Source organism: Ochlerotatus camptorhynchus, unplaced genomic scaffold, assembly GCF_037179485.1.
Source record: "Ochlerotatus camptorhynchus isolate MF236.1 unplaced genomic scaffold, CSIRO-AGI_Acam_v1.1 ptg000141l, whole genome shotgun sequence".
NCBI lineage: Eukaryota > Metazoa > Arthropoda > Insecta > Diptera > Culicidae > Ochlerotatus > Ochlerotatus camptorhynchus.
The window spans coordinates 1,741,549-1,765,299 of record NW_027040631.1 but is presented as its reverse complement, the minus strand read 5'-3'; the positions used below and the strand labels follow the sequence as shown (position 1 = coordinate 1,765,299).

The 23,751-nt window shown below is 40.6% G+C and overlaps 1 protein-coding gene across 1 annotated transcript; it reads right to left on the bottom strand.

The window, feature by feature from the left end:
• Positions 1-1,222: 1,222 nt before the first annotated feature.
• Positions 1,223-22,877, bottom strand: LOC135700758 (uncharacterized). The gene is made up of 7 exons (XM_065221392.1): positions 22,765-22,877; positions 2,878-3,271; positions 2,745-2,777; positions 2,581-2,625; positions 2,021-2,062; positions 1,910-1,951; positions 1,223-1,836 (listed from the first exon to the last, which is right to left on the bottom strand). The coding sequence occupies exons 1-7, from the start codon at positions 22,768-22,770 to the stop codon at positions 1,325-1,327; spliced, it is 1,074 nt and encodes a 357-aa protein (XP_065077464.1). The 5' UTR covers positions 22,771-22,877; the 3' UTR covers positions 1,223-1,324.
• Between the last annotated feature and the right edge of the window lie 874 nt (positions 22,878-23,751).

The window sequence follows — 23,751 nt, the reverse complement described above, 5'->3', positions numbered from 1 at the left end:
AAAATGGTGGATATGTTACATTGGTCTATTTGAAAAGTGACGCGAGAATTATGCTCTGTTTCATGAGGTCGCGTCAGATCGATTCGTCGTTTGGCGTGGAACAAATCTTGCCTTTGATTAGTTGGAATTTTAAAAACATTCAAATCGCTGCTTCCAGTCAGGGACCGTTTAGCGTATTCTACGTCGTTTGTTTTTATCGGATACAAATGTTTAACAAATGCAAGTTTTTTTTTTAATTTTTATTAAAATGTTTCTCGACTTATCATTTCCGTCTCTCTGTACACGATAAATGTTTAATTTTTTGTTTGTTTCTTCTCCCTTGTTTCCTTCAATAAGTTTTCTTCATCTTAAATATGGCATTCAGAGATATATTTTTCTTCTTCTTCTTCCTATATTGAATGAAAGGGCCTAACCTGCGCCTTTCCTACTATCAAATTCTGTTCGTTCTCTGTTGCTGACCGCGGTTTGGTCTCGTTCGCTGTTGACCATGACTACTACATAGTAAACGAGTTAATACAAAAAACATACGGTTGTTCGATAAACGACGCGTCCTAAAATTAATTTACAATTACATAAATTAATTTATAGCAGTGTGTGTGCGTGTGTGCGTTTGGTGTTTGACTGTGCGGGTGTAGAAGTGAACAAATTTTACCGGCAGAACGATTCGGGCGGAATCGAATCTGCTACATAGCTTCTAATGCACGCAAATTGAGCAAATTGGGTGTATTCGTTTTCCTAAGTTAAGGTACGATTTCTTTGTAGTACATTTTTCCGTTTTCCGTTGGATGCTCCTCCTCTCGGAGAAAACGGCGTTTGACGTTTGCGCTCGGCTTCGGTTTACGTTTTTAATTTTTATTTTAGTTTAGATTTAAAGCTAAAACAAATGGTTTTGAACTAAGAATTCCCTCTCTGGTGAGTCACTGGTTCCAAAAAGTGTGTGTGTGTGTTTGTTTGTGTTTAGTGTGTAGTAACACTCTCAACCGTAAATCGGTCAGATTGAGGTTAAAATCCGGAAAGTGACTAGCAGTAGATGTTTTGTTTGTTTGTTACATATAAAATCTATAACAGAAATCATTTTAAGTTCGTTGGGATCCGGTCGTAATTTGAAAAGACTTGGGGGTGAGGTAATGGGAAAGTCCTCGGCTTCTTAACGTAAAATATGTTGAATTTAACCTTTTTTGGTATTGCACAATCCTAGCTAAGTGTGTTTTGTTTTTGTGTGTGTGTGTGCCATTGGATTCCTCTCTCGCTCTCTCCGCAAAAATGAGAGAGAATGAGATAATGCTTGTGGTCCGCTCTACGCTAGTTGGTTCTAACTGTCCGATCAATGGCCGATCCCGTAGTGATAGCCGGAGTCACCGCCGCCGGTGACACTGCCGGAAGCAACCGCACTCGAGCTCACGCCGTGGAAGTTGACGTTGGTGTCCTGCAGAGGGAGCTGCTGGATCTGCTCTGGGGGCAGGTATTCAGTTCGTGGTGGTTGGACGATCGTGATCACCTGAGGAGCCGCTGGAGCTGAGGGTGCTCCATAGAATGGAGTAGGAGCTTGCTGGGGTGGTCCATAGACAGGAGCTGGAGCTGGAACATGCTGTGGAGGTCCATACTCCTGATGTGGGACTTGCTGAGGTGGTCCGTACTCCTGATGTGGGATTTGCTGAGGTGCTTGGTAGACTGGAGCTGGCTGGTGGTAGACTGGAGCTGGCTGGTGGTAGACTGGAGCTGGTTGGTGGTAGACTGGAGCTGGTTGGTAGACTGGGGCTGGCGGTGAATGGTGGACTGGAGCTGGAGCTGGTTGGTAAATTGGAGCCGGGGGAGAGTAGTTAGGAGGTCCATAAGCTGAATAGCGAGAGAAGGAGAGATACGGAATGAAAATCGTATTGCACAAACTGGCCAAGACGTCTATGCTTACAGTGAGAAGGAGCCGGTTGATGGTGAGCAGGAGGACCGTACACTGTAAAATAGGATTGGGAAAAAAATTGATGGTCAGGGCTGGGAAAATATTGGATTCGACATGACTTACCAGGAGCAGGTGGCGCATGGTGTACTGGTGGTGGTCCATAAACTACGAAACGGAGTTGTAATTAGTAAAATTTAGTTACACCGAAATATAGGTACGCAATGGGGATTTTTTTAATTTTCGGAATTTTATCAAATTTTGCCCACAGGTAGAGTTTATGGGAAAACAATCTGGTTGATTTTCTCGGAAAATTTGAGAAGAGGTTTTCGGATTTTCCATAAAAAATCTAAAAAAATGTGATTCACGGTGAAGGAAAATCAGAAGGAAAATTAGGAAAAACCACTGTCAGGATAATGCGAATTTTTCCAATGATTTGTTCATGCTTGAAAACTTCTTACGATTTTTTCTACGATTATGAGTTATTAATTTTCAAAGTTAGTGATGTCAGGGAAAGCTCGCGAACTTCATCTAAAATTTCCCGGGCAAAGTTTTTTTTAATTTTTTTTTTTCGTACGTGTGATTATAATTTAATTAGATTCCTGCCGATAAAAAAATCCCCTAACAGTAGTTGGCTATGAAGGGTTCGATTTTAGAAGCATGTTACGATTGCCATGGGAACCTACCTGGAGGAGGTGATCGAGGACGATTGACCGGTAGCGGTGGTAGAACTACGATGTTAGCGAAAATGATTATGAGTTAAACAGAAATATGAACAATTATCTAGTTAATAAATGTTGACTACAGCGAACATTCTACTGAGAATGTCGCAGCGAATGTATGGAATTACCTGGGAAACGATCAGATGGAGGAACTCTAAATGCTGTTAGGGGAAAGGAGAATGAGTTAGCACATGGTTAGTATCGAGTTGGAATGAATTATCGGCTTTCATGCAGAGCTGCAGCGATGATCCGGTGACTAACCTGGAGCTGGAGCTGGGGGAGGCGGTCCGTAAACCGGGCGCGGTGGCGGCCCGTAAACTGGGCGTGGCGGTGCCTGTGGAGGAGGTCCATAGACCGGTCGTGGAGGAGCTGCCGGTGGTGGTCCGTAGGCTGGCCGTGGTGGTCCGTAGGCCGGCCGTGGTGGTGGTGGTCCATAGGCGGGCCGTGGGGGAGGACCATACGACGGTCGGGGACCCTTGGACTGCCCACCACCTCCACCGCCGAGCAATCCGCTCAGCAGTCCCTCTATATCGAACAGTTCACTCAGTCCGCCGAGACCACCGCCGCCGCCGCCGCCGCCACCTCTTCCGCCGCCGAACAGCGAATCAAACGTCGCCGAGGAGCATGCCACAAGGGCGAAAAGTACTACAAAAACCTACGGACGAGAAGGAAGTAAAAAGGAGATTAACGACATATTCCAAAAGCTAGGAATGGTTTCGGAAACGCAATCATCTGTAATCGCCGAAGCAGTATTTCAGTTCAGCTAATGGCATCGGTTTACATCTGGGTCAACCTTTGGCACGTCGATATCTGCTTGATTTACATAACGTATTTTTTCGCTTTTAATGTTTGCATAATTCGCCGAAAAACAATGTCTCCCAATTATCTTCTGTTGCAATTTCTTCTTCTGCGCTTCAATTAAAGAGTACTACAATCAGCAGCAGCGAGTGCAACCTTGGGCTTTCTGTGCTCCGATGATACGGTAGCCTACTATGATGATGATCAACCTGTTTGCAGATGCGTAACAGAGCCACATGCCGCCGTCGCTTGCTTCGATGATGGTGCTGGTGAGGTGATAATGAAAGAAGAAGCTGCGGACGATTGCTTTCGATTCGATATCGGTATGATGGTGGTGCTCTGGTTTGTTTTGTTTGGATTGGTCAAGGGGCCCACTTATTGCTTATTTGATTTTTCCGTAAAGCTGATAATAACTGAGCTTGTAATGTGGTGTTTTTTATGGGGTTTTGAATATATTTGAGGGAATTTTCCATTACTAGAGATTGCATTCGTCGATTGCCAAATGGTGATTATTCATTGACGGTAATCGAGGGGATGTGACTTCAACATTTGGAACGTATCGGACCCAGCGAAGACGTGACCCTAGATTTTGTTCACCTCGGTTTTGATTGAACTCAGACCTACTGAGGGGAGAAAGCAGTCACGCTTGCCACGCAACCACCGGCGCCATCTAGTACACAAGATTATGTAGGCATGAAATTGTGACATTGTTCTTAGCGTTCTAGTGATTAGCGTGAAAATTGTTCAATTTGTTCCCAAGCGGTGCAGCATCCGATTTCTTCACGCTGCTAAAATGCTTACCGAATGAAACATCCGGTAGAAATTGTAAAATCCATCCATCATCTGGAAGTCTTTTCGGAAAACATGTTGCAATTCGGTTGATCTCGCAAATTATCTTGAATCTTTGGTTTAAAGTTGTGCATCACAGAGGGCACTGATTTTACGTTTTAAAACAGGTTTAGCTATGACAAATTGTCGAAGCAGAATTGAATTGATAAAACCTGGGTCTGGCGAAGTCGAATCGCAGCCAGCTTCAGACACTATCCAAGACGCATTGCAGCAAGCTTTACTCTGTTCGAACGGTTGTCAAATTGATAAACACAAAGCAAATGTGTGCAAGATTGTGAGTGACTCTCTTGAAATATCGATTGGTAGTTGTAGTCTGTTGTAGTTCGTTGTTATTGTCGGTCGCGTTTGACACCGGCAAACCCCACATCCGTCTTTCGATTTTACTCTCGTTCTGTACAACAACAAAGCGTCGGACATGGTGTGCATTATGGCGCATCATTGTACAAATACAGCGCACTATGTCCGACGTTATGTTTTATGTACAGATTGAGAGTAAAATCGATTGGCGCGTGTCGAATTTTCCGGTTTTCTACTGTATCAATAATATTTGGTTTTCATAAAAGTTTCTAAGCAGTTAAAATGCGATGTTACGCAAAGTTTTGCAGCTACACTGCAAGTGCACCGGTGAAGAGAAGTTTATTTCGCTTTCCGAAGGATCGTTTCTTGCATCTTGCATCATCATCAAAACTATGAATATGTTTCCAAAAATAATAACAACTACGTTTTACTCAGATTACAGTACTCCCTATCTGTTTCTTCCATATGAGTTCTTATAAGAACAGTGGTTCGATAGTTCGAATTCGAATGGTTCGATTTTGACAGTTCAAATTTGGTTCGATATCCATTACGAGTCCGCCAGACCCAGGATAAAACCAGTTGTAAAGTGCCACATAATCCGTTCACTCTCAAGCAACGGTCTTGCCAGCGTTGCCAGATTGTTTTCAAGCTTATCGGTATCAAATGTTTAAAAAATCGGTAATTTATTGGTATTTACTATTTACACATTTACACATTGTTCTGGCTATGGATATGGAGGATTTTCGGTTCGTCGAGCCGCAAAAGTCCATGGAATCCCGGAGAGCACTCTTCGTTAAAAAAAAATTGCCCTTGGCACCAGCGTTGCCAGAATGTTTTAAAGCTTATCGGTATCAAAGGTTTTTAAAAAATCGGTATTTATCGGTATTTACTATTTTAATTAATTTTATATTTTTGCCGTTTCTGAAAGCGAAAGTTTTAACTTTTGGACTATGATCGAAAAATTCCGGAAGAAAACTCCAGAGAATGTTTGAATTAGCTTCTGGAGGAAGCTGAATACAACATCCAGAGAATGAAGAAAGAAGCTCTGCTGGAGGAAATTCGAGGAAAGTTCTGAGAGAAGTCGGAAAAACATCCGCGGAACTTCCAAAACATAAATTTAGAATCTTCTGGCGAAAATTTAAAGAAACTTTTAGTGAAAAAATCCGGAAGTAAAAAAAACCAACTGGACAAAATTCCAGAACTAGACGAAAGAAATTTCTGGGAGAAGTTTAATTGAACTTCCTGAAGAAAACGGAAGAAGCTTCCTGGACACGCTGACAGAAACTTGCTAAGGTAGATTGGAATTTTTTTTGGAGGGAATCGGAAGCCAGAGCGCTAACCGGACAGTCGAAAGAAACACCCCAAAAATGCATACTAAACGCATTCTGATCCCGTTATTGTTACAATGTGGTTCTGAACTCGTTAAGGGTGCCATTTTGATGCTACAAAAATCGCCAAAAATGCATTTTTTTCACTTCGGTTGAACCCCAAAAAAGCATACTAAACGCATTCTGATCCCGTTATTGTCATTCTCCACACCCACGGGACAAGACAATGCACCATGCTAGAATGGTTACAAGTACTTCTGAACACGTTAAGGGTGCCATTTTGACGGTACCGTAGTCGCCAAAAATCGCATTTATTGCACATCAACTGCACACCAACTGGACAAAATTCCAGAACTAGACGAAAGAAATTTCTGGGAGAAGTTTAATTGAACTTCCTGAAGAAAACGGAAAAAACTTCCTGGACACGCTGACAGAAACTTGCTAAGGTAGATTGGATTTTTTTTTGGAGGGAATCGGAAGCCAGAGCGCTAACCGGACAGTCCAAAAAAACAAGGACATAATTCCGGAAGAAAGAGCTCTTGGGAATGTTCTAATGATCCAGAAAATTTTCCAAATGGTTTTTGGAACATTACTGAAATGTACTTAGGAATATTCCATATTTTCTCGCAATTCCTTAAAAGTTCTTGTAATTTTTCTTAAGTTAATAGGGCTGTTCTGAGGTACTCTGATCATCTTTGAAATACTTGATATAATATACAGATTATAATGAGACTACCGGAATATCTCTAATCAACTTTGAAGGTCTCTAGAATTTCTCGAAGATTACGAAATTTCTTAAGCGCTCTCACAATTTTCTTGACTTTATGTAACATCAGCAATAAAGTTCTCTGATCTTCCTGATTTTTCTAATTTTTAAAAGACACGGAACTTACCATAAAATGTTCTCACAATGTGCTAATGTTCATGTAACTTCCATTACGTTTCTTAAATTTGTATGAGTCCCTCGGAACATTGCTGAAGTTTTCGGAAATTGCCTGAGTTTCTCAGAACTCCTTTAAAATTTCAGCAATTTCCTTGAATATTATTGATCTGTCCTCGGAGCTTCCCAAAATTCTCTCAATCCTCCTGAAACTAATGGAACTGTCCTGAAAACCATTTAATTTTCCAGAAGTTCTTTGGACTCAAAAGTCTGAACTTAAAATGAAAATAACTGAAAATAAGTTTCCGAGAGGAATCGTAAAATAATTTACGATGTAAGGTGGAAGAAAATTCAGGAAGTTAAATCATTTTTTAAAAAGTATTTCCCGATTCCACCGGAATTACCAGAAAGAACCATCGACTGTTTATCGATTCGTAATTTTAAAGGCTCAATTTTTTTTTTAGATATTCAAAAAGATACAAGTCTCTCACAATAATTTTCTCCGAAATTCTGAGCGCGGGCAGGCAATAATCATTTTGATTATTTATAAAAAAATCGGTATAAAACCTCAAAAATCGGTATTCTGAGGAACCTTATCTGTATATCGGTATTTAGTTCGGAAATCGGTATAAATACCGATAAATCGGTATATCTGGCAACGCTGCTTGGCACTTCGGAAGTAATGCGTCCAGGAAGACCAACCGTTTTAAATAAGCAAGAGGCAACAGCCGGAAACCTGGGGCCTCCCTTAGCTCAGTCGGTAAAGGCGCAGCTACAAAGCAAGACCATGCTGGAGGTGGCTGGGTTCGATTCCCGGTTCGGTCTAGGAATTTTTCGGGTTGGAAAATTTCTCGACTTCCCTGGGCATAGAATTATGATTGGACTTGCCACACAATTATACCAATGCAAAAATGGTGCAGGCATCGAAAGCTCTCAATTAATAACTGTGGAAGTGCATCTAGAACACTAAGTTGAGAGCACGCAATAAGCTGATATGCGATATGCAATAAGCTTGAAATGCGAAGAAGAAGAAGAAGAAGAAGAAGAAGAAGAGAAAGAACAGCCGGAAACCATCATGCATGATGCGCCAAGTGACATCTTACAGCAATCCAAAGAGTCTACCGAAGATTGTTTTGAAAGGGCTTTTTTCAAACCGTCGGTGTCAGTTCCATCAACAAAACCAGTGAAAAATTATCACCCACGTGCAGCTGTCGTGGCCACCAGTGAAGAATTCAGAAAATATTCCAATGATTTGGAACAAGATTTGGAGAAAATGCTGGAGAAACTTCCGAATGAAGACGAAAGAAACTTTTGGAAGAATTTGATAGAGAGATCCGGTATAAGTTTAATTGAACATCCTGGAGAAGACGGCTAAATTTTTCTGGAGACGCTGGAAGAAACTCGCTATGGTAGATTGGAAGAAAATTTTGGAGCAAGTGGGAAGCCAGACGGTTTACGGAGCAGTCGAAAGAAACTTCCCTGAAGACCCCGCAATGTTCCTGAAGGTTTAGAAACATTCCTGAAATGCACTTCGGAATATCCTATAATTCCTTGAAAGCTCTTGCAATTGCGCTGAAGTTAATGGGGCTGTTTTGAAGTTCTCTGGTCATCCTCGAAGTACTCGAAACTTCTCTGGTTTTAATGAAACTACCGGAAATCTGTTTCGAAGGTCTCTGGACTTTTTTTGTAGACTTCGGAACTTCTTAAGTGCTCTCACAGTGTTCTTCAAATTAATGGAACAGCAGCATACCCGATATTTTTAAAATTTCTTTTAACTTCATATCCCTTAACATTTCCCTAAATTTTCACGAGCGTCTCGGAACTTTACTGAAGTTTTCGGAAATTGCCCGAATTTATCGGAGCTCCTTTAAAGTTTCAGCAACTTTCTTGAAATATATTGTTCGGTCCTGATGTTCTCAGAGCTTCCCTAAAGTTCTCTCAAACAAATGGAACTGTCCTGAAAATCATTAAATTTCCGTCATGTGCTCATATGCAAGTGATGTTTGCAAAATATTTCTATGCTTTATTCAACGGGTAAGTCGCTCAGCACATTTTGCCGAAACTAGATTCGGCACATCCATCGGCATACCTTCGGCACATTATCGTAGGCACCGCTGGATAACTGTCATTGAAGTTGTGCACAACATTACGTGCTGTTAGACTGTATATTCAGGAACTAATTGAATATACGAGAGCAACTCAGACCAGCAGTTCACTTATAGATCTAAATACGAAATGTAGGTTCTAGAGTGGGCTCAAGAGACCCAATTAGTACCTTTAATTCAAATAATGCTGCAACTCACACAAAACAAACTACAGAAGTCTATTCCTCTTCCCCTATAGACGGTCTCTAACAATATTCCCCACCGGTTCCAACTCTTACCGGCCGCTGATAGAACGTCACGAAAGGCTAGGTTTCTGGTCTGCCTTTGAGGGTATTATAAAACCCTAAAACACAGAACTTTTATTATCCTATGAACACAAAACACCCGCCACTTCCCGCGTCATCCTCAATCCGATTTATCCTTGCGATTTCAAACCAAAACATTCAAGGTGTCAGAAATATCGGGTTGCTGGGATGGGTTTTTTTTTACAAACAATCGCAGCTTGCTCTATGACCGGTACAATCGGTACACCTGCGGCACACTTGCAGCACACTGACAAAAAAGATGATCCAAGATTGGTGTGCGATACCCCTTGACTTTGTTACAATTATTCTACTAAAACGCTCATCAATCAATTCAGAAAATTTACTGGAGCTCTATAGACTTTCGTGTAATTCCCGGGTTCTCTAATGTTAACTGAAGTTAATGGAACTGTTTAACTTAATTTATCGGAACGTACCCTTACAGATCTTTCACCTTACGCAAAAGTCTGAACTTTTTCAGAAGTTAAAAAAACTGGCCGGAGAAAACGGACGAACATTTCAAGTGAAGCCAGATTCAGAAAATAACTTAGTGAAAGAAAATTCCAGGGGAGGGTAGCTGCAAAACTTTACGAAACACTGCATTCCAATAGTTATTGAAAAACTAAAACATCAAACTCAACAACTTCATTGCTTTGATCAAGAAAATGGTGTCAAATTCTTGCTGTCAAGACGATAGGGGGCTGGTTAGGGTCGCCTTTTAGTGCCACAAAAAGGTACTTGGAACACTAATGCCAACACCGAGGCAAAAGAACGTAAGAATTCCATAAGAACCACTTATGAATTTTAGCCTCAAAAAATTGATATGAATTTCATAGATTTGCCTTATGAAAAATAATGTCGACAAAAAATAATTCAACGGAGCAGACTAGAACCAAACCATGGACGTTAAGATTACGGGTCTTGTGTCTAGACCACTCGCCTGTCAATGCTTGAGTAAATGAAAAGGCTAAAGGCGTATAAGAACTACCTTATGTTAGACGACAATCTTTCATAAGTCGCGCTTATGAAATTCATATGTGTTGGTCATAAGTCGAGCCTTATGAAATTCTTAAGTCTATTTGTCTCAGTGAACACCTGCCGCGGAGCAAAATCCCTCCTATTCTGCGAGTCACGTGACAATAGTCACCTCGTGTGAGGTGACTCTCCATTTGATTTGCATGGAGAGTCACCTCACACGAGGTGACAATTGTCACCTCACCGGTGAGAAAGAGTCACGTGACTCGCAGAATAGGGGGAAATGTTCCAGCTTGGTGCGTGACTGTATCGTTGTCTACCAGGCCAGTGACAAGGCCTATACCAACAGCAGCGTTTGACAGTAGGCAGCATGTCCCGGGCTCAAATCATTTATTTTACTGTGCTGGGCCCGCTGTCACTGTATAACATGTTGCCTACGCGCCTGCCACTGGGCTGCTACGAATTTGTGTGAATGCACACTGAACTGCTTAAAATTCTTTGTTTGAATTTATTTCACCCCAAATCGCACCCCGATTACAATACTTTTCAACTCAATACGAAACCCTTTGAATATTTTCTAATCAGAATGTGCTCGTTTGGCTTACATGTTGACAGTTTTCGCTTCTCGATTGGCTCAAGATAGCCGCTTGCGCAAATCTCTATACAGTCGAATTTCGCACGTTGGGCTATCTTTAAGTGGGCGACGTTTTAGTTGGGCTCCCGTTAGATGGGCTGTAGCCTACCTAAATCGAAGTCAAACGTCATTTCTGACAGTGCTGATTCATTTCCACTTTCAGCTTGACATCTCAGCCCAACTAACGAAAGCCTTTCGCTAAGTGGGCTATGGGTTTAGCCCAACGAGTGAAAGTTTCACTGTATATACACTGCAATAAAAGTTGACTTAATATTCACCTGAAAAGTTACGTAGATCTTTTCCATCGTACTTGAAAATGACGTGTTTCGGAAATGAAAATCTTTCTCATGTGATTCATATAGAAATCATGAGATTTTAAAATAATATTAAAGTGAAAAGGTAGGTTACATGCTAATTTCGGTTTATTATTTTATTTACTGTATTATAACACAGCCTGAAATCTGCCCTGAAAAAACCCACTGGTATGCGATGTTCTTCAATTATAGATAGATAAATAATTTCGTCCACAAATTTATTGTAATTCATTGTTTTTATTATATTAACTCTATCTCGTAGATTTTCATTTTTAGGCAATGTTGCAAATATTCACATCAAAGAACACTCAGTACCAGTATTTAAGAGATAGGGTAGAGCGCTACTTCGTCGTAATCGCCCATTTCCGTTATATCAATAAGAAAAGATCAATAATATCAATGATTTCACCGTACAGAAATCAATGATAGGTTTGTTCCGATGCGTTAGTTTATTAGCTACAACATAAACCCTGTTAGAGCGCATTGTATGAATATTTACGCTCATTGTTCTCAAAACAAAAGAAGCGCTCCTAGCGAATCCCCTTTTTCTACGATTATCCGTAGGACGAAGAAAATCTAATGGCGTTTCAATGCATTAGGACGGAATTGAAACTCATAGAACGAATTTAGAATCAAGAAACAGTGTTAGATTTTAAACAATATCTCAACAATTTGTGACTCTTTATCAAATCCAACGGCACGTATGGAAAGGTGAATAAATTTAGAAATCATCTTTGACATAAATATTCCATTTTTTGTTTAAACTCGTTCAGAAAAGAGAGGTAAAGCTCGGGTTGTGCTTAGTAGAACGGAAATTAGATCAAAAACCCTACAACTCACAATGTTCATTTTCCTACCAGGCTCTCACTACGAATAGGACAGAGGCAATAACACAAATATTCCGACTCAACTCAGCGGGAGAACAGACAAATGCTGAGAATGTGTTCATCTAACCACAATCTCTCTCTCTCTCTATCTCGGTCATTGAGCTTAGTCGTTCTGATTCACCATGAATTCTTACTCGAGGTCTGAGTCAGAGTGTGCTGATTGAGACAAATTGGGTCAGAGTGAGTCTACCTGTTCGGTGAAGCAGTTGTGCCAAATTTAGGTGAGCATTGCTCAGTGGGTGAAGACAGCAAATCTGCATCAGTAAGAATAACAACAATAAGCTTCACCAATGAAACAGAACGCTGACTCCGGCAGGTGGAGAGATAACAAAACTCTCTTTCCCTCTCTTTGTCGTGTCTCCGTATCCGTACAGAATAACCAGTAAAATCTTGCTCAACCATTGACTCAGTCACTCAGTGATTTAAGCCGCCTGAAACTCGAGCGGCTCTCACTCAGTGTCCGAGTTTCCTCGGTACCGGTTTGGATTTGTTCATTTCATAGAATGAACGGATAAAGGCGTAAACGTAAAGGGCACTCTTTCGCTCTTCTCTTGAAGAGGTAGGTACCTGATGAACAGAGACAGTTTTGGCTTGTAGTTCTCTCCCGTGGAGATTATTGTCGGTTTCAAATCGCGGCTTCGCTCATCAATCAGCAACATTGTTTTAAGGTTTTTGTAGTAGTGCTTTCCTTGCTGTTCAATGAGTTCATGAATTCTATTTTCTGTATAAAATAATGGAAACATCATCAAATATCGATACACTCATTTATTTTTCCAACCTCCACGTGACTTCCGTTTGTCGAAAGAAAACTTGAAGCATGTCGGTCGATTGAGATTGTGAGGAGCTTAAACAATCCGATTCCGCATTCTGCAATTTAATTTTATATTTAATAAATAAGGATTCAATTATTAATATTAAACTCAAACGTAGAAAACTGCAAGTAGATGATCTGGGGATCTGAAATTGTCCCTTATTGAACTTATGAATAAGCCAAGACAATTTTCGTATTAATACGTTTTTTAAACTACGTGACTGTCACATAACTTTCACCACTTCAAGTTGACCAGTCAATACAGTGGAATTCATGACAATGCCATTGAATATTATGGGCAGCAAGTAATTCTTACTGTATTGCCATAGAGTTAACTCTAAGACTAGTAGCTCCCGAAGAAACGTGCTCAACTTTTTGACTCAGCTCAGGTACTATCTTCGGTCCCAAGCTAATTGATGCTTAGGAAAATCCACGAACCCCTCATTTTATCTGTCAAACTTTCATAGAGAATCAAAACAAACATAGTGTAGTACTGGAATTTGGCAGCCCTAAGTTTGCACCTTTAGAATTGATAAAACGATCCATAAAATATTGAAAAACGTTCCATTAAAAACATCCAAATGATCCATAAAACATCGGAGAAAATCCCTAAAAAAGTGTGGATGATCCATAAATAATATCAATATTATCAATATTTTATGTAAAATTTAGCAACACAATTGTAAAAATGTACCACTAAATTTCTAAATAATGAGAATTGGAATTGTACGCATTACCCATAAACATATTGTAATTGATCCATAAAACATTCAGCAATAAACCTTAAACTAAAGAAAGTGATCCATAGAAAATCAAGTTTGCTCACTTAAAAATATAGGCATGATCCATAAATTAGACGTATATTATTCATGTTTAGGACACTATTTTTTTAAATTTTGATCCATAAACCTTGAAAAATTGCTCCACTGCTTATCTACTTATATTTACTGTCCTGCCCGTGTATTTAAGGTAGATGTGCGAAGCGACGCGACGGGCAAGCGTCTAGAATTAGCTTCCAAAAGAAGATTCTATAATAATATTCTTAAGAAGCTTCCTATGGAAGCTTCATTTAGAAACTTTTTAAGAAGCTTATTCTAGACGCTCGCCCATCGTTCTGCTCTTCTGACAAAAAAAAACACGGGCAGAACAGTAAACCTGAGTAGCTACGCAGTAATGTAGCAATTTTCCAATGTTTATTGATCAAATTAAAAAAAAAAACATATGTATATAGACCGAGGGGGGCGACTCTAGCTACGATGCAGGAAAAATTGTGTTTTGTTTCGGCTAGCTGCGCACACGCTGAGTAGATAGAAAGAAGATTGATGACGATTCTGAAGATTTCCTGTTAAAAGATAAGGCCCGATGCAAGTAGATGCGAGAAATGAAAGAATATTTTTCGAAGATTGATTCGCTAGTGGTAGATCTGTTGAGCATCTAGAATTGAGATTTGGATGTATCGCCCCCCCCCCCCCTCGATATAGACTATAATTGGAACACACCAAAATAAGCACGTCTACCAACAACTGGAAAACCTACCCTAGGTATGATCCATAAAATTAACATTTATTTTTCATTTTTTCTTAAGAAGATTATTATAGAAGCTTCTTTTGGAAGCTTATTCTAGACGCTTGACCATCGCTCCGCACATCTACCTAAACACACGGCAGGACAGTAAATCTAAGTAGTTAAGCAGTAATGGAGCAATTTGTCATGGTTTATGGATCAAAATTAATAATACAGTGTTCAAAACGTGAATAATATACGTCTAATTTATGGATCATGGCTGTTCGGAATATCGGGATAACCCTGTACCGCCAAACCCAGTGACAACCCTGTGGGAGATTCAGAGAGCTACGATAACGGTCGCTGTCAGAAATGACAGACGTCAGCTTTGGTTCAACGGAACTGTGAACTCACAGTTCCGTTGAACCAAACATTAAATAGGTCGGAGTATCAACGAGAAAAAAAGAGGAAAAGAAGATACAATTCCAAACCATCTAAAAAATGTTTTACAGCTAAATTATTTAAATTGCCTAAATTTGTTAATACACCTATCGTTTAATTAAATTGTAGTTATTTGTAGTGAACTAACTACCGACAATCAATACAAAACTAACGATTTTAAATTGACTCACTACTTGACTTGCCTATTGGTCCCAAGCAAATCGATTAACGTACCCCATTCTAGTCAAAATTCTAGTACTACACAATATTTGTTTTAATTCGCTATGAAAGTTTGACAGGTAAAATGAGGGGTTCGTGGATTTTCTCGTGTCTGGTCTAGGGATTCTTCCAGGCTGACCTCATTGGTACTTCCTTTTCCAGATTCGGTTGCGGCATCACTCCTCGCTCTATTATTTCTGCTAGGTGGTTTCTTTGGGACAGACTTCTTTATTCCTTTTTCCACCTTCAGCATATTTGTGCACTTAGAGCACGTCTACGGAACCTCCTTTACAGCTGTTGTCTTACCAGCACAACTATAATGGGTCCAGAAATCGCAGACATCACACTGGACCATATCATCTACGTGGTCGTGGCCTTCACAAAGCGTACAGTTTCTATCGCTGTTTTGTTCTTCACTCAACGGTGGTGTTGATCCCTCTGACATTTTGAGGTTTTATCCGATGTTGTTCTTCAAGAATGTTCGGATTAATGAAAGCAACTTCCTCAGAGCAGTCTCGTTTTAGACAGCTTGAAGCTGAAATAGTTTTTATTATAAGCATTAAGATTGGTTTTGATTTTATATTAGTTTAATAAAATCCATTTCAGCTTCAAGCTGTCCAAAACGAGACTGCTTTGCGAGTTGCTTTCATTAATACGAACATGGCTATATTTTTAAGTGCGCAAACATGATTTTTTATGGATCACTTTCTTTAGTTTAAGGTTCACTGCTGAATGTATTATGGATCAATTGCAATATGTTTATGGGTAATTCGTACAATTTCAATGCTCATTCCTTAGAAATTTAGCGGTACATTTTTACAATTGTGTTGCTAAATTTTACATTAAATATGGATCATATTGATATATTTTATGGATCATTCACACTTTTTTAAGGATTTTCTCCGAAGTTTTATGGATCATTTGAATGTTTTTTATGGAACGTTTTCCAATATTTTATGGATCATTTATTGGTATTTATGTTCAAAAGTATGTTTGCCCTGGAATTTATACTAGAATGGGTACGTTATTCGATTTGCTTGGGACCAATAAGCTAGTCAAGTAGTGAGCCGTTAGTTTCGTATTGATTGTTGGGATTACTATCTTTGAGAAGTTACCTGAATTTTCAGGAGAAATTTACGTTTCTTGTTACGTTCAGTGTAGGATTACTAATAGGAATGTACACCGTGGACCCCCGTTAATCTGACCGTTTTTAATCTGAACACTTTTTAGTTTGAACTCCGCTAATCTGCACGCCGTGGTAACTAAAAATGGCTCAAACGTCATTTGTCACATGGAATGGCGAGAAGCGAAATGGAACAAAGCAGGAAATACAGCTAGCCAGCGCCGGTGGTGTAGTGGTAAGCGTGACTGATTTCTCACCCCCAATGGGTCTGGGTTCAATCCCAGCCGAGGTCGGTGAGATTTGTCTGAGGCATAAAAATCTTTGGTACGTCTTCCTTCGGAAGGGAAGCAAAGCCGTTGGTCCCGGCCTATGTGTGTTGAATGGGTGCGATATCCTACGCAAGTGTGAAAGCTGCCTTTCTGCACATTCGATTGCCGTCAATGGATGGTAATTGATGTCCGTCGGTGATTGGCACTAGATTGCGGAACAGAGACCGACGTTAAATAACGGAGCGCTCTTTAGTATGACGCGCTTGACATACATGGCACACAGCAACGAAGAGCTACTGGTTCCGATCAATAGCGGTGCGTCTTCTTCCTCATTCTACTGATGCTCATGTGGGCTGCAGCTAGCTGCTTGCAGGTAGCATTTCATTGTGTACTGGAGAACAATGTTCAACGCCACGCGCCGAAAGCACTGCTTAATGATGCCTACGACCGGACACCACCACACACGGTGATTGGAACTGAATGCTGCGATCAGCGGTTGAGGGCAGCCTTTCGTTGTGTACTGGAGAACGGCACTCACCACGCGGGGATTGAATAAACACCGTTCGATGAGACCGAATGGAATTCAACTTTGAAATCTGTGTTAGGGAAATCGCTTTTCGCAGGCAATCGGTGATAATTTTAATTATCATAGCAACAGTGACATTTAGAAAAAAAATTTAATAGTCTTGAATTTAACAGATGCCTAGGAAAATTTCTGATCGATTGGTGCTAAAATTATTGAAATTGGTCTAGGGGCAGCTGAGTTATTAACGTTCCATTTTCGGTTTTCACAAAGTGTACCCCCATATAGAAATTACAGACGTAGTCCAACAATTTGAGATATTCAAAAGGATAAAAGTCTTTCACACTAGGTTCCTCGCATAGTTCAGCAAACAAAATTCGGTATAAAATCTAAAAAATCAGTATTCTGAGAAACTATATTTGTATATCGGTATCAAATTAAAAAAAAAAAAAAAAATCGGTATAAATACCTATCTATTATATTATATCTGGCAACGCTGGGTATTGCATGCAAACATATCATGACACTCACCCGACACTCGTCAACGCATCAACCGACTTTTGCTGACAGAACGTTGTCACGCAGTGAGAGGTAAAGCCACTCGCTGCTGATGATGTTCTACAGCACAACGAAAACAGTGAAGATTTCTGCAGTACGTGCTAAAACGTCAACGCTCTGCTGCCCTCCGAAAGTATTGTAACTCTCGCTCGCCGTACTACAAACGACTGTTTGACAATTTTGCGAGTCGTAGTTATCGAAATTACAATCGTTTTCCCTATAATCGACACGTGAGACGCACGGAAGCGAACCGTCGCACGAATCCGAAAAGTTTTTGGTCGTTTGTCAACTCCAAACGAAAGGAATCCGGGTTGCCTTGTTCCATGTTTCTCGGGAATGACTCGGCTAATAGCGAAAGGGAAAAAAGCGACTTGTTTGCTCGTCATTTCAGGCAAGTGTTCCATGATTTCTCCGCTTCGCCGGCACAAGTGCTGGATGCTACTGTTGGGATGCCACGTGATGTGTTTAGTTTCGATATTCCGCGCATTTCAGAAGTCATGGTGATAGCCGCAACACGCAAACTGAAGCTCTCGTTCGCCGCCGAACCTGACGGCATTCCGTCATCAGTTCTAAAACGTTGTGTAGCCAATCTCTGCCTTCCACTTGCGAGGCTATTCAATCTTTCGGCACAGCAATGTGAGTTCCACTGGTGCTGGAAACTTTCTTATCTGTTCCCAGTCTACAAAAAAGGAGATAAACGGAATGTCGCAAATTATCGTGGAATCACCTCCCTGTGTGCCTGCTCAAAACTGTTCTAGATTGTCATAAATGATGCTCTGTTTGCATGGATTCAGGATGGCAAGTCGATGCTGCGTATATGGATCTAAAAGCTGCATTTGATACGGTGGACCATAATATCTTGCTTGCTAAGCTGGAGATACTTGACGTCTCGTCAACGGCTGTGGATTGGTTCAGAATCGCTATGTACGGGTTAAGATTGGCGCGTCAGAATCGGATGTTTTCTCAAACAACTCGGGATTTCCGCAAGACAGTAACCTAGGACCGCTACTGTTTTCGATCTTTTTAAACGACGTCGCCTTTCTGATACCATCAGGATCCCGCGTTTTCTATGCAGACGGTACGAAAATCTACAAAATTATTAAAAGTCTCTCGGACTGTTGGGATCTCCAGAATATGTTAGGTATTTTTGCTGACTGGTGATCAAGAAATTTGATGAGTCTAAGCATCGAAAAATGTAACATTATTTCCTATCACCGAAAAATCGAACCAATCATGTTTGACTATGTTCCCTACGGACGCTGTCTTGCTCGTGTAGAGCACATAAAGGATCTCGGCGTTACCTTGGACTGCAGACTCACTTTCAGAATCCACTACAATGACATCATATCCAGAGCTAATCGACAATTGGGCTTTATTTTCAAAATTGCCGACGAGTTCCGTGACCGGCTATGCCTCAAGGAACTAGTTGGTTGCTTGTCATACGAACCCCTTACCACTAGACCGGATCTGACAGCGGCAGTGAACTTCTATAGCCAGCTGCAGAGCTGCCCCAGCGATGAGCACTGGACTCATCTGAAAAGGATACTGCGATACGTCAACGGATCGCTCGATTTCGGCCTGGTCTACCGTGCGGATAAAGCAGCGCCGCTGCTGGAGGTCTTTTCGGATGCCGACTGGGCCAACGACTCCTCTGATCGTCGTTCCGTTAGTGGTGGTGTGTTTAAGGTGTTCGGAAATAGTCAGCTGGCTCACCAAGAAGCAACAAACCGTCGCTCTCTCATCGACCGATCCAGAGCTGACAGCCCTCTGCGTGGTGGCCTGCCACGAGATGTGGATGAGCCCGTCTCCTGCACGATTTGGGATACAGGAGCAAGGAACCGATCTGCGTGTACAAAAATAATCAGTCTGCTATGAGGATCGCAGACACCACTGCCTAGAGAAATAACAAAGACAACAACAACTCCGGTTTTCATTTCATGTTACTCTTTTCTTGAATAAACACGTTTTCTTTGAACTAGTTAGTTCCTCGTGTGGTCATCCGAAAACCCACTTTACAAAATATGTGCCCGTGTGAAATTTTTTGAAGGTTTAGGCACAGACAAGCATACATAGCGTTTTGCATATCGTTTACTGTAAAACATCATCGCTTAAACACTACCGCCATCTGTTACTCTGTCACGGGCAATACGCTCAACAGATGGTGGTATTGTGTAAACGTCAAACGCAAGCACGGTCGTTCAGACCGACTCAAAATTGAGAGAAAAAGATCATAACCTTTATAAGTGGGGTATGAACCCAATAACTTAATTAGCTTATCTTTTCATATTTTAGTGTACACAGAAAAAAATTCTGAATTTTAACTATCGCGTAAAATCTCCCTTCGTTTAATATTGAGCTATACTTGGCATAAAAAGCGAAATCGTTTACAAGCTTGCATACAATATTACTAATTTATGCGAAATATCACGTAAATGTATGCCAAATCAAGCGTTAATTTTATGTGCGCTATATCTCGCAGAAATTTACATGATTTTTTCAAACGGTGCATAATGCACAAAGGTTTTTGAAACATTAGCATACTCCAAGACTGAGTCAAATTTTCATGGATTTTACTCATATTGGACAAGTTTTCCTGGTATTCCACGACTTTTTCCCGGAAAATTCAACTCAATTTCGAGTAGATCCACTTTTGCCGAAATTAAGTCGACTCGACTCAATTTTGAGTCGGTCTGAACGACCGTGAGGAAATTGACTATGATCGTTACAGGCGGCGGACTACCAACTAGGAAAAATTTAAGTGATTGATGAACAAGATGCGAGTGTTATGTCGCTGTATCGTGGTTCAGGGTTCTCGACTAAGTACTATGAAAGATTTTATGCGTGAAAACCCAGGGGTAGGTCACTCCGCACACCAATCTTGAGTCATTTTTTTTTAGTGTGCCGCAAGTGTGCCGGTCATAGAGCAAGCTGCGGTTGTTTATAGAATACCCATCCCGGCAACCCGGTATTCCTGACACCTTGAATGTTTTGGTTTGAAATCGCAAGGATAAATCGGTCTATTGGCATTTCGGATTTAAATCTATACGTGAACCGAGAAGTGAACTGCTGGTCTGAGTTCCTCTGGAATATTTAATAAGAGGATGTTCTTCTAAACAGCACGTAATGTTGTGAACAACTTCAGTGACCAGCAGTGCTCCCATTTGATTTACAACAATAAAATGCCTACGAAATTGTGCCGATGGATGTGCCCAAGCTGTGCCGAATCTAATTGCGGGACAATGTGCTGAGTGACGTACCCCTTGGTGAAAGCATGTATTTTATTTTATATCACACAAAGTAGGCACTTGTCTCAGAGCTTTACACGATCCCTATTTCCGTCTCCATTTTAAACTATATTAATTCAACAGATACCGTCGATAAGCTTCGAAAGGATTGCTCAAAAGTGGTTAATTTCTGGTTCAGTTAATAGGGTAAGATGGGTCATTTATTTGAATAATTTATATTTTTGATTGGCAACATCGACAGGCTTAATGTAGCCCCAATGCTGGTTTGAAAAAGCAAACCATCATTGGATGCAAACCATGTTGATATTGACAAACAAATAAATTAATAAATGTACAAGCGGACCCATCTTGCCCCACCTTACCCAAGTGCCATGGCTTAAAACATTGAGGTTCAGATATTTTATAATAAGCTAGTCGAACTTTTACGCTTACAAATATCTAAAATTTTTAGATGCAAACTTGAATACCGTTCTTTAACTAAATCTGGCAAGATTTTTATAAATCTCAAAACCTATTTAGGGTAAATGGATGTAATATCGGCCTAAATGCCCCTAATTTGGGCCCATACATAAATTCAGCAATCGACTAAATTTTCAATAGCGACCAAAAATATCCATTAGTACCGTCCCAATGACGCGTTCATCTAGATAAAATTGATAAATAGCAGATTTTTAGCGATGAGCACAATCTTAGATCGTTAGGATAAAAATTGAGCCATATCCCCTATATTAAAAATAAATATTGTACTAAAATTACACTCTACTAAACGACTGTCAGAATTTGTTTTCCTATCTAAAAACTTTTGACGTTTTGAAACTTCGCACACTTATGTTTGACCTAATATGGTAATATCAGCCAATTTGGTTACAAATTCTTGATTCAAAGCCTAAATTTTTCATATCACCGATATTAAAAAAATGCAACGATCTTCGGGTTGCCTCTGCTCACTTCGCTATAAAAAATGTTTTTCTAAATTATAGAATCATTAGATGTTATAATGATATATTTTACTGGTAAGTTACAAGAAGAGGTTACGTCACAACCTCTTCTTGTAACTTACCTGTACATACTATCATTATAACATCTAATGATTGCATAATTTTTAAAATCCTTTTTTTATACCGATGTGAGTGGAAGCAACCATGGTTACAATGAACAATTTTCATCAATAGAAACCGTTGAGAATAAAACTTTTGTAATATGTACAGCACATTCTTCGCATGAATCACTAAAAGTCAACCTCAATCGCGACCATCAAATGCCAAATCAACTTTCATTTATGCCTTTTCCCGCATTTCACTAGATTTAAATGGATTAGCTCTAAAATAAGCCCATGCAATCACAAACTACGCTACACCTATTTCCGCTGTTATTTGTCGTTCCCATACACCCATGCACATAAAACTTATCCATTGCTCTGGGCTAGTAGTCTCATAATAAGTCCTCAATACGTCCATTTGTGCACTTCGACAAACCGCACTTCCTTCACCACAACAACCCACAGCCACAGCCACGGTCAGTGGGCAATCACGGATCCAAGGATTGAACCAATTTCGCATCGAACCATTCACCACATGCCCACATCGAAGCAAGCGATGCCGCACTTTAATTGCCAGGATTAGAGGCCCACTTCGATCATCGAAAGTGTTCCGCATCGATGGATAATCACAGCGTAGGCCACTCTTTGTACCCCTTCATTTTCATCACCATTGAGGCTACTTGGATTCCGTTGATTGTCGGTCATTTTCAATTTGCATTGGCGCAGTGTTCCTTCACTCGCTATCCATAACAAGCATGCACACTTCTGTCCACCAGTTTTTTTTTAACGTCCATATTCACTGCGAATTATTAGTCTCAAATTATGTTCAAACCACCCATCAATCACTTTTATGTTTCTTCGATTCGCTGCTATTGTTCGAACCACTCGAGCTCTAAACACGCACGTGATCAGGCGTCCTTTGCTTATTCAATTTTTCTTCACTAAAAAAAAAAACCAAAATATTTGCCACTGCCAAATGCTGCCGCTGATACACTGCAACTGCTCCTAAATCCTTTTGTTTCTGTCCTTAGCCAGGACTCCAACCAACCTTCATTGCCGCGTGTGTGCTGCGCGCCTCACGAAACTAGTCACACTGATAGTCGGTCGCACGCTGTCAACGGATTTTATACCACGGACATATGAACTCACGCCGGGGTTGCCGAAAAATTGTATAACCCCATCATCCGTGCATTGTTGTGGAGCATTCCTGCCAGCTACTGCCGTCGACTCCGAGGGATGAGAGAGAGCGAGCGATGGGGGTTTCAAGAGCCAACATCGGCAGCATCTTCTACGATCGATCGATCGTAGCAACCGGCGTTTTGATTGTTGTTGGCGAGGAAGCATCGAAGCAGGCGCACGTGTGTGGACTTAGGTAGGTTCTCTCGCGAATTCCGAACGAAAGGGAGAGTGCGATGTTTTTTCTTTCCGTCGTCGCGTCGTCTCGAATCAAGGAGAGAGAAAAGCGAGAGTGTAAGCTGAGAACTGCGGGAAAGTGGGGGCAAAGGTATGCGTATTTTTCCATCCAATCTGCGACTGACCATGAATGGGTTGGGTGATGTTATTAATCGCTGCGTAACATGATAAGCGGTGGAGGAACTGATCTCCGAGCTGAATATGTTTGCCTTCGTGTGGTTGCGAGCATCTTCAAGAAGCTGCAACGAATGACCTCGAAAGACCGTAGACAACAGGTTCCTTTGATTAGCTCTCACATGGCAAATGTCGCCGACGATGATGGGTAGGGTTGTTAAACGTTTATTGTTTTGCTCGGCTTCCTGTTTGAAGGATACATGATGGGAGCCTTCAGTAGACTTGCTTTCTGATGTTAATCAAAATTTTGTTTGGTCTAATCAATTTCTAAATGTTAAAGTTTGAATTAATTTAAATTTATGCATTGTCATAAAATATTTGTGTTATAGTTTATAGCAGGCCTGCCAAATGTTAGAATCCATATCAGCTGGTGGGCCAGAAATTTCGCTGGAGCCGTTTTTAACGTATCTCCAATCACATTATCCGATTTGGGCCAAAAGTAATCAAA

Coding starts and splice junctions, on each gene's coding strand:
- LOC135700758 (XM_065221392.1), bottom strand. Junction 2,626..2,744: donor TCCATCTGATCGTTTCCCAG/GTAATTCCATAC, acceptor CTAACATCGTAG/TTCTACCACCGCTACCGGTC. Junction 2,063..2,580: donor TCCTCGATCACCTCCTCCAG/GTAGGTTCCCAT, acceptor TCCGTTTCGTAG/TTTATGGACCACCACCAGTA.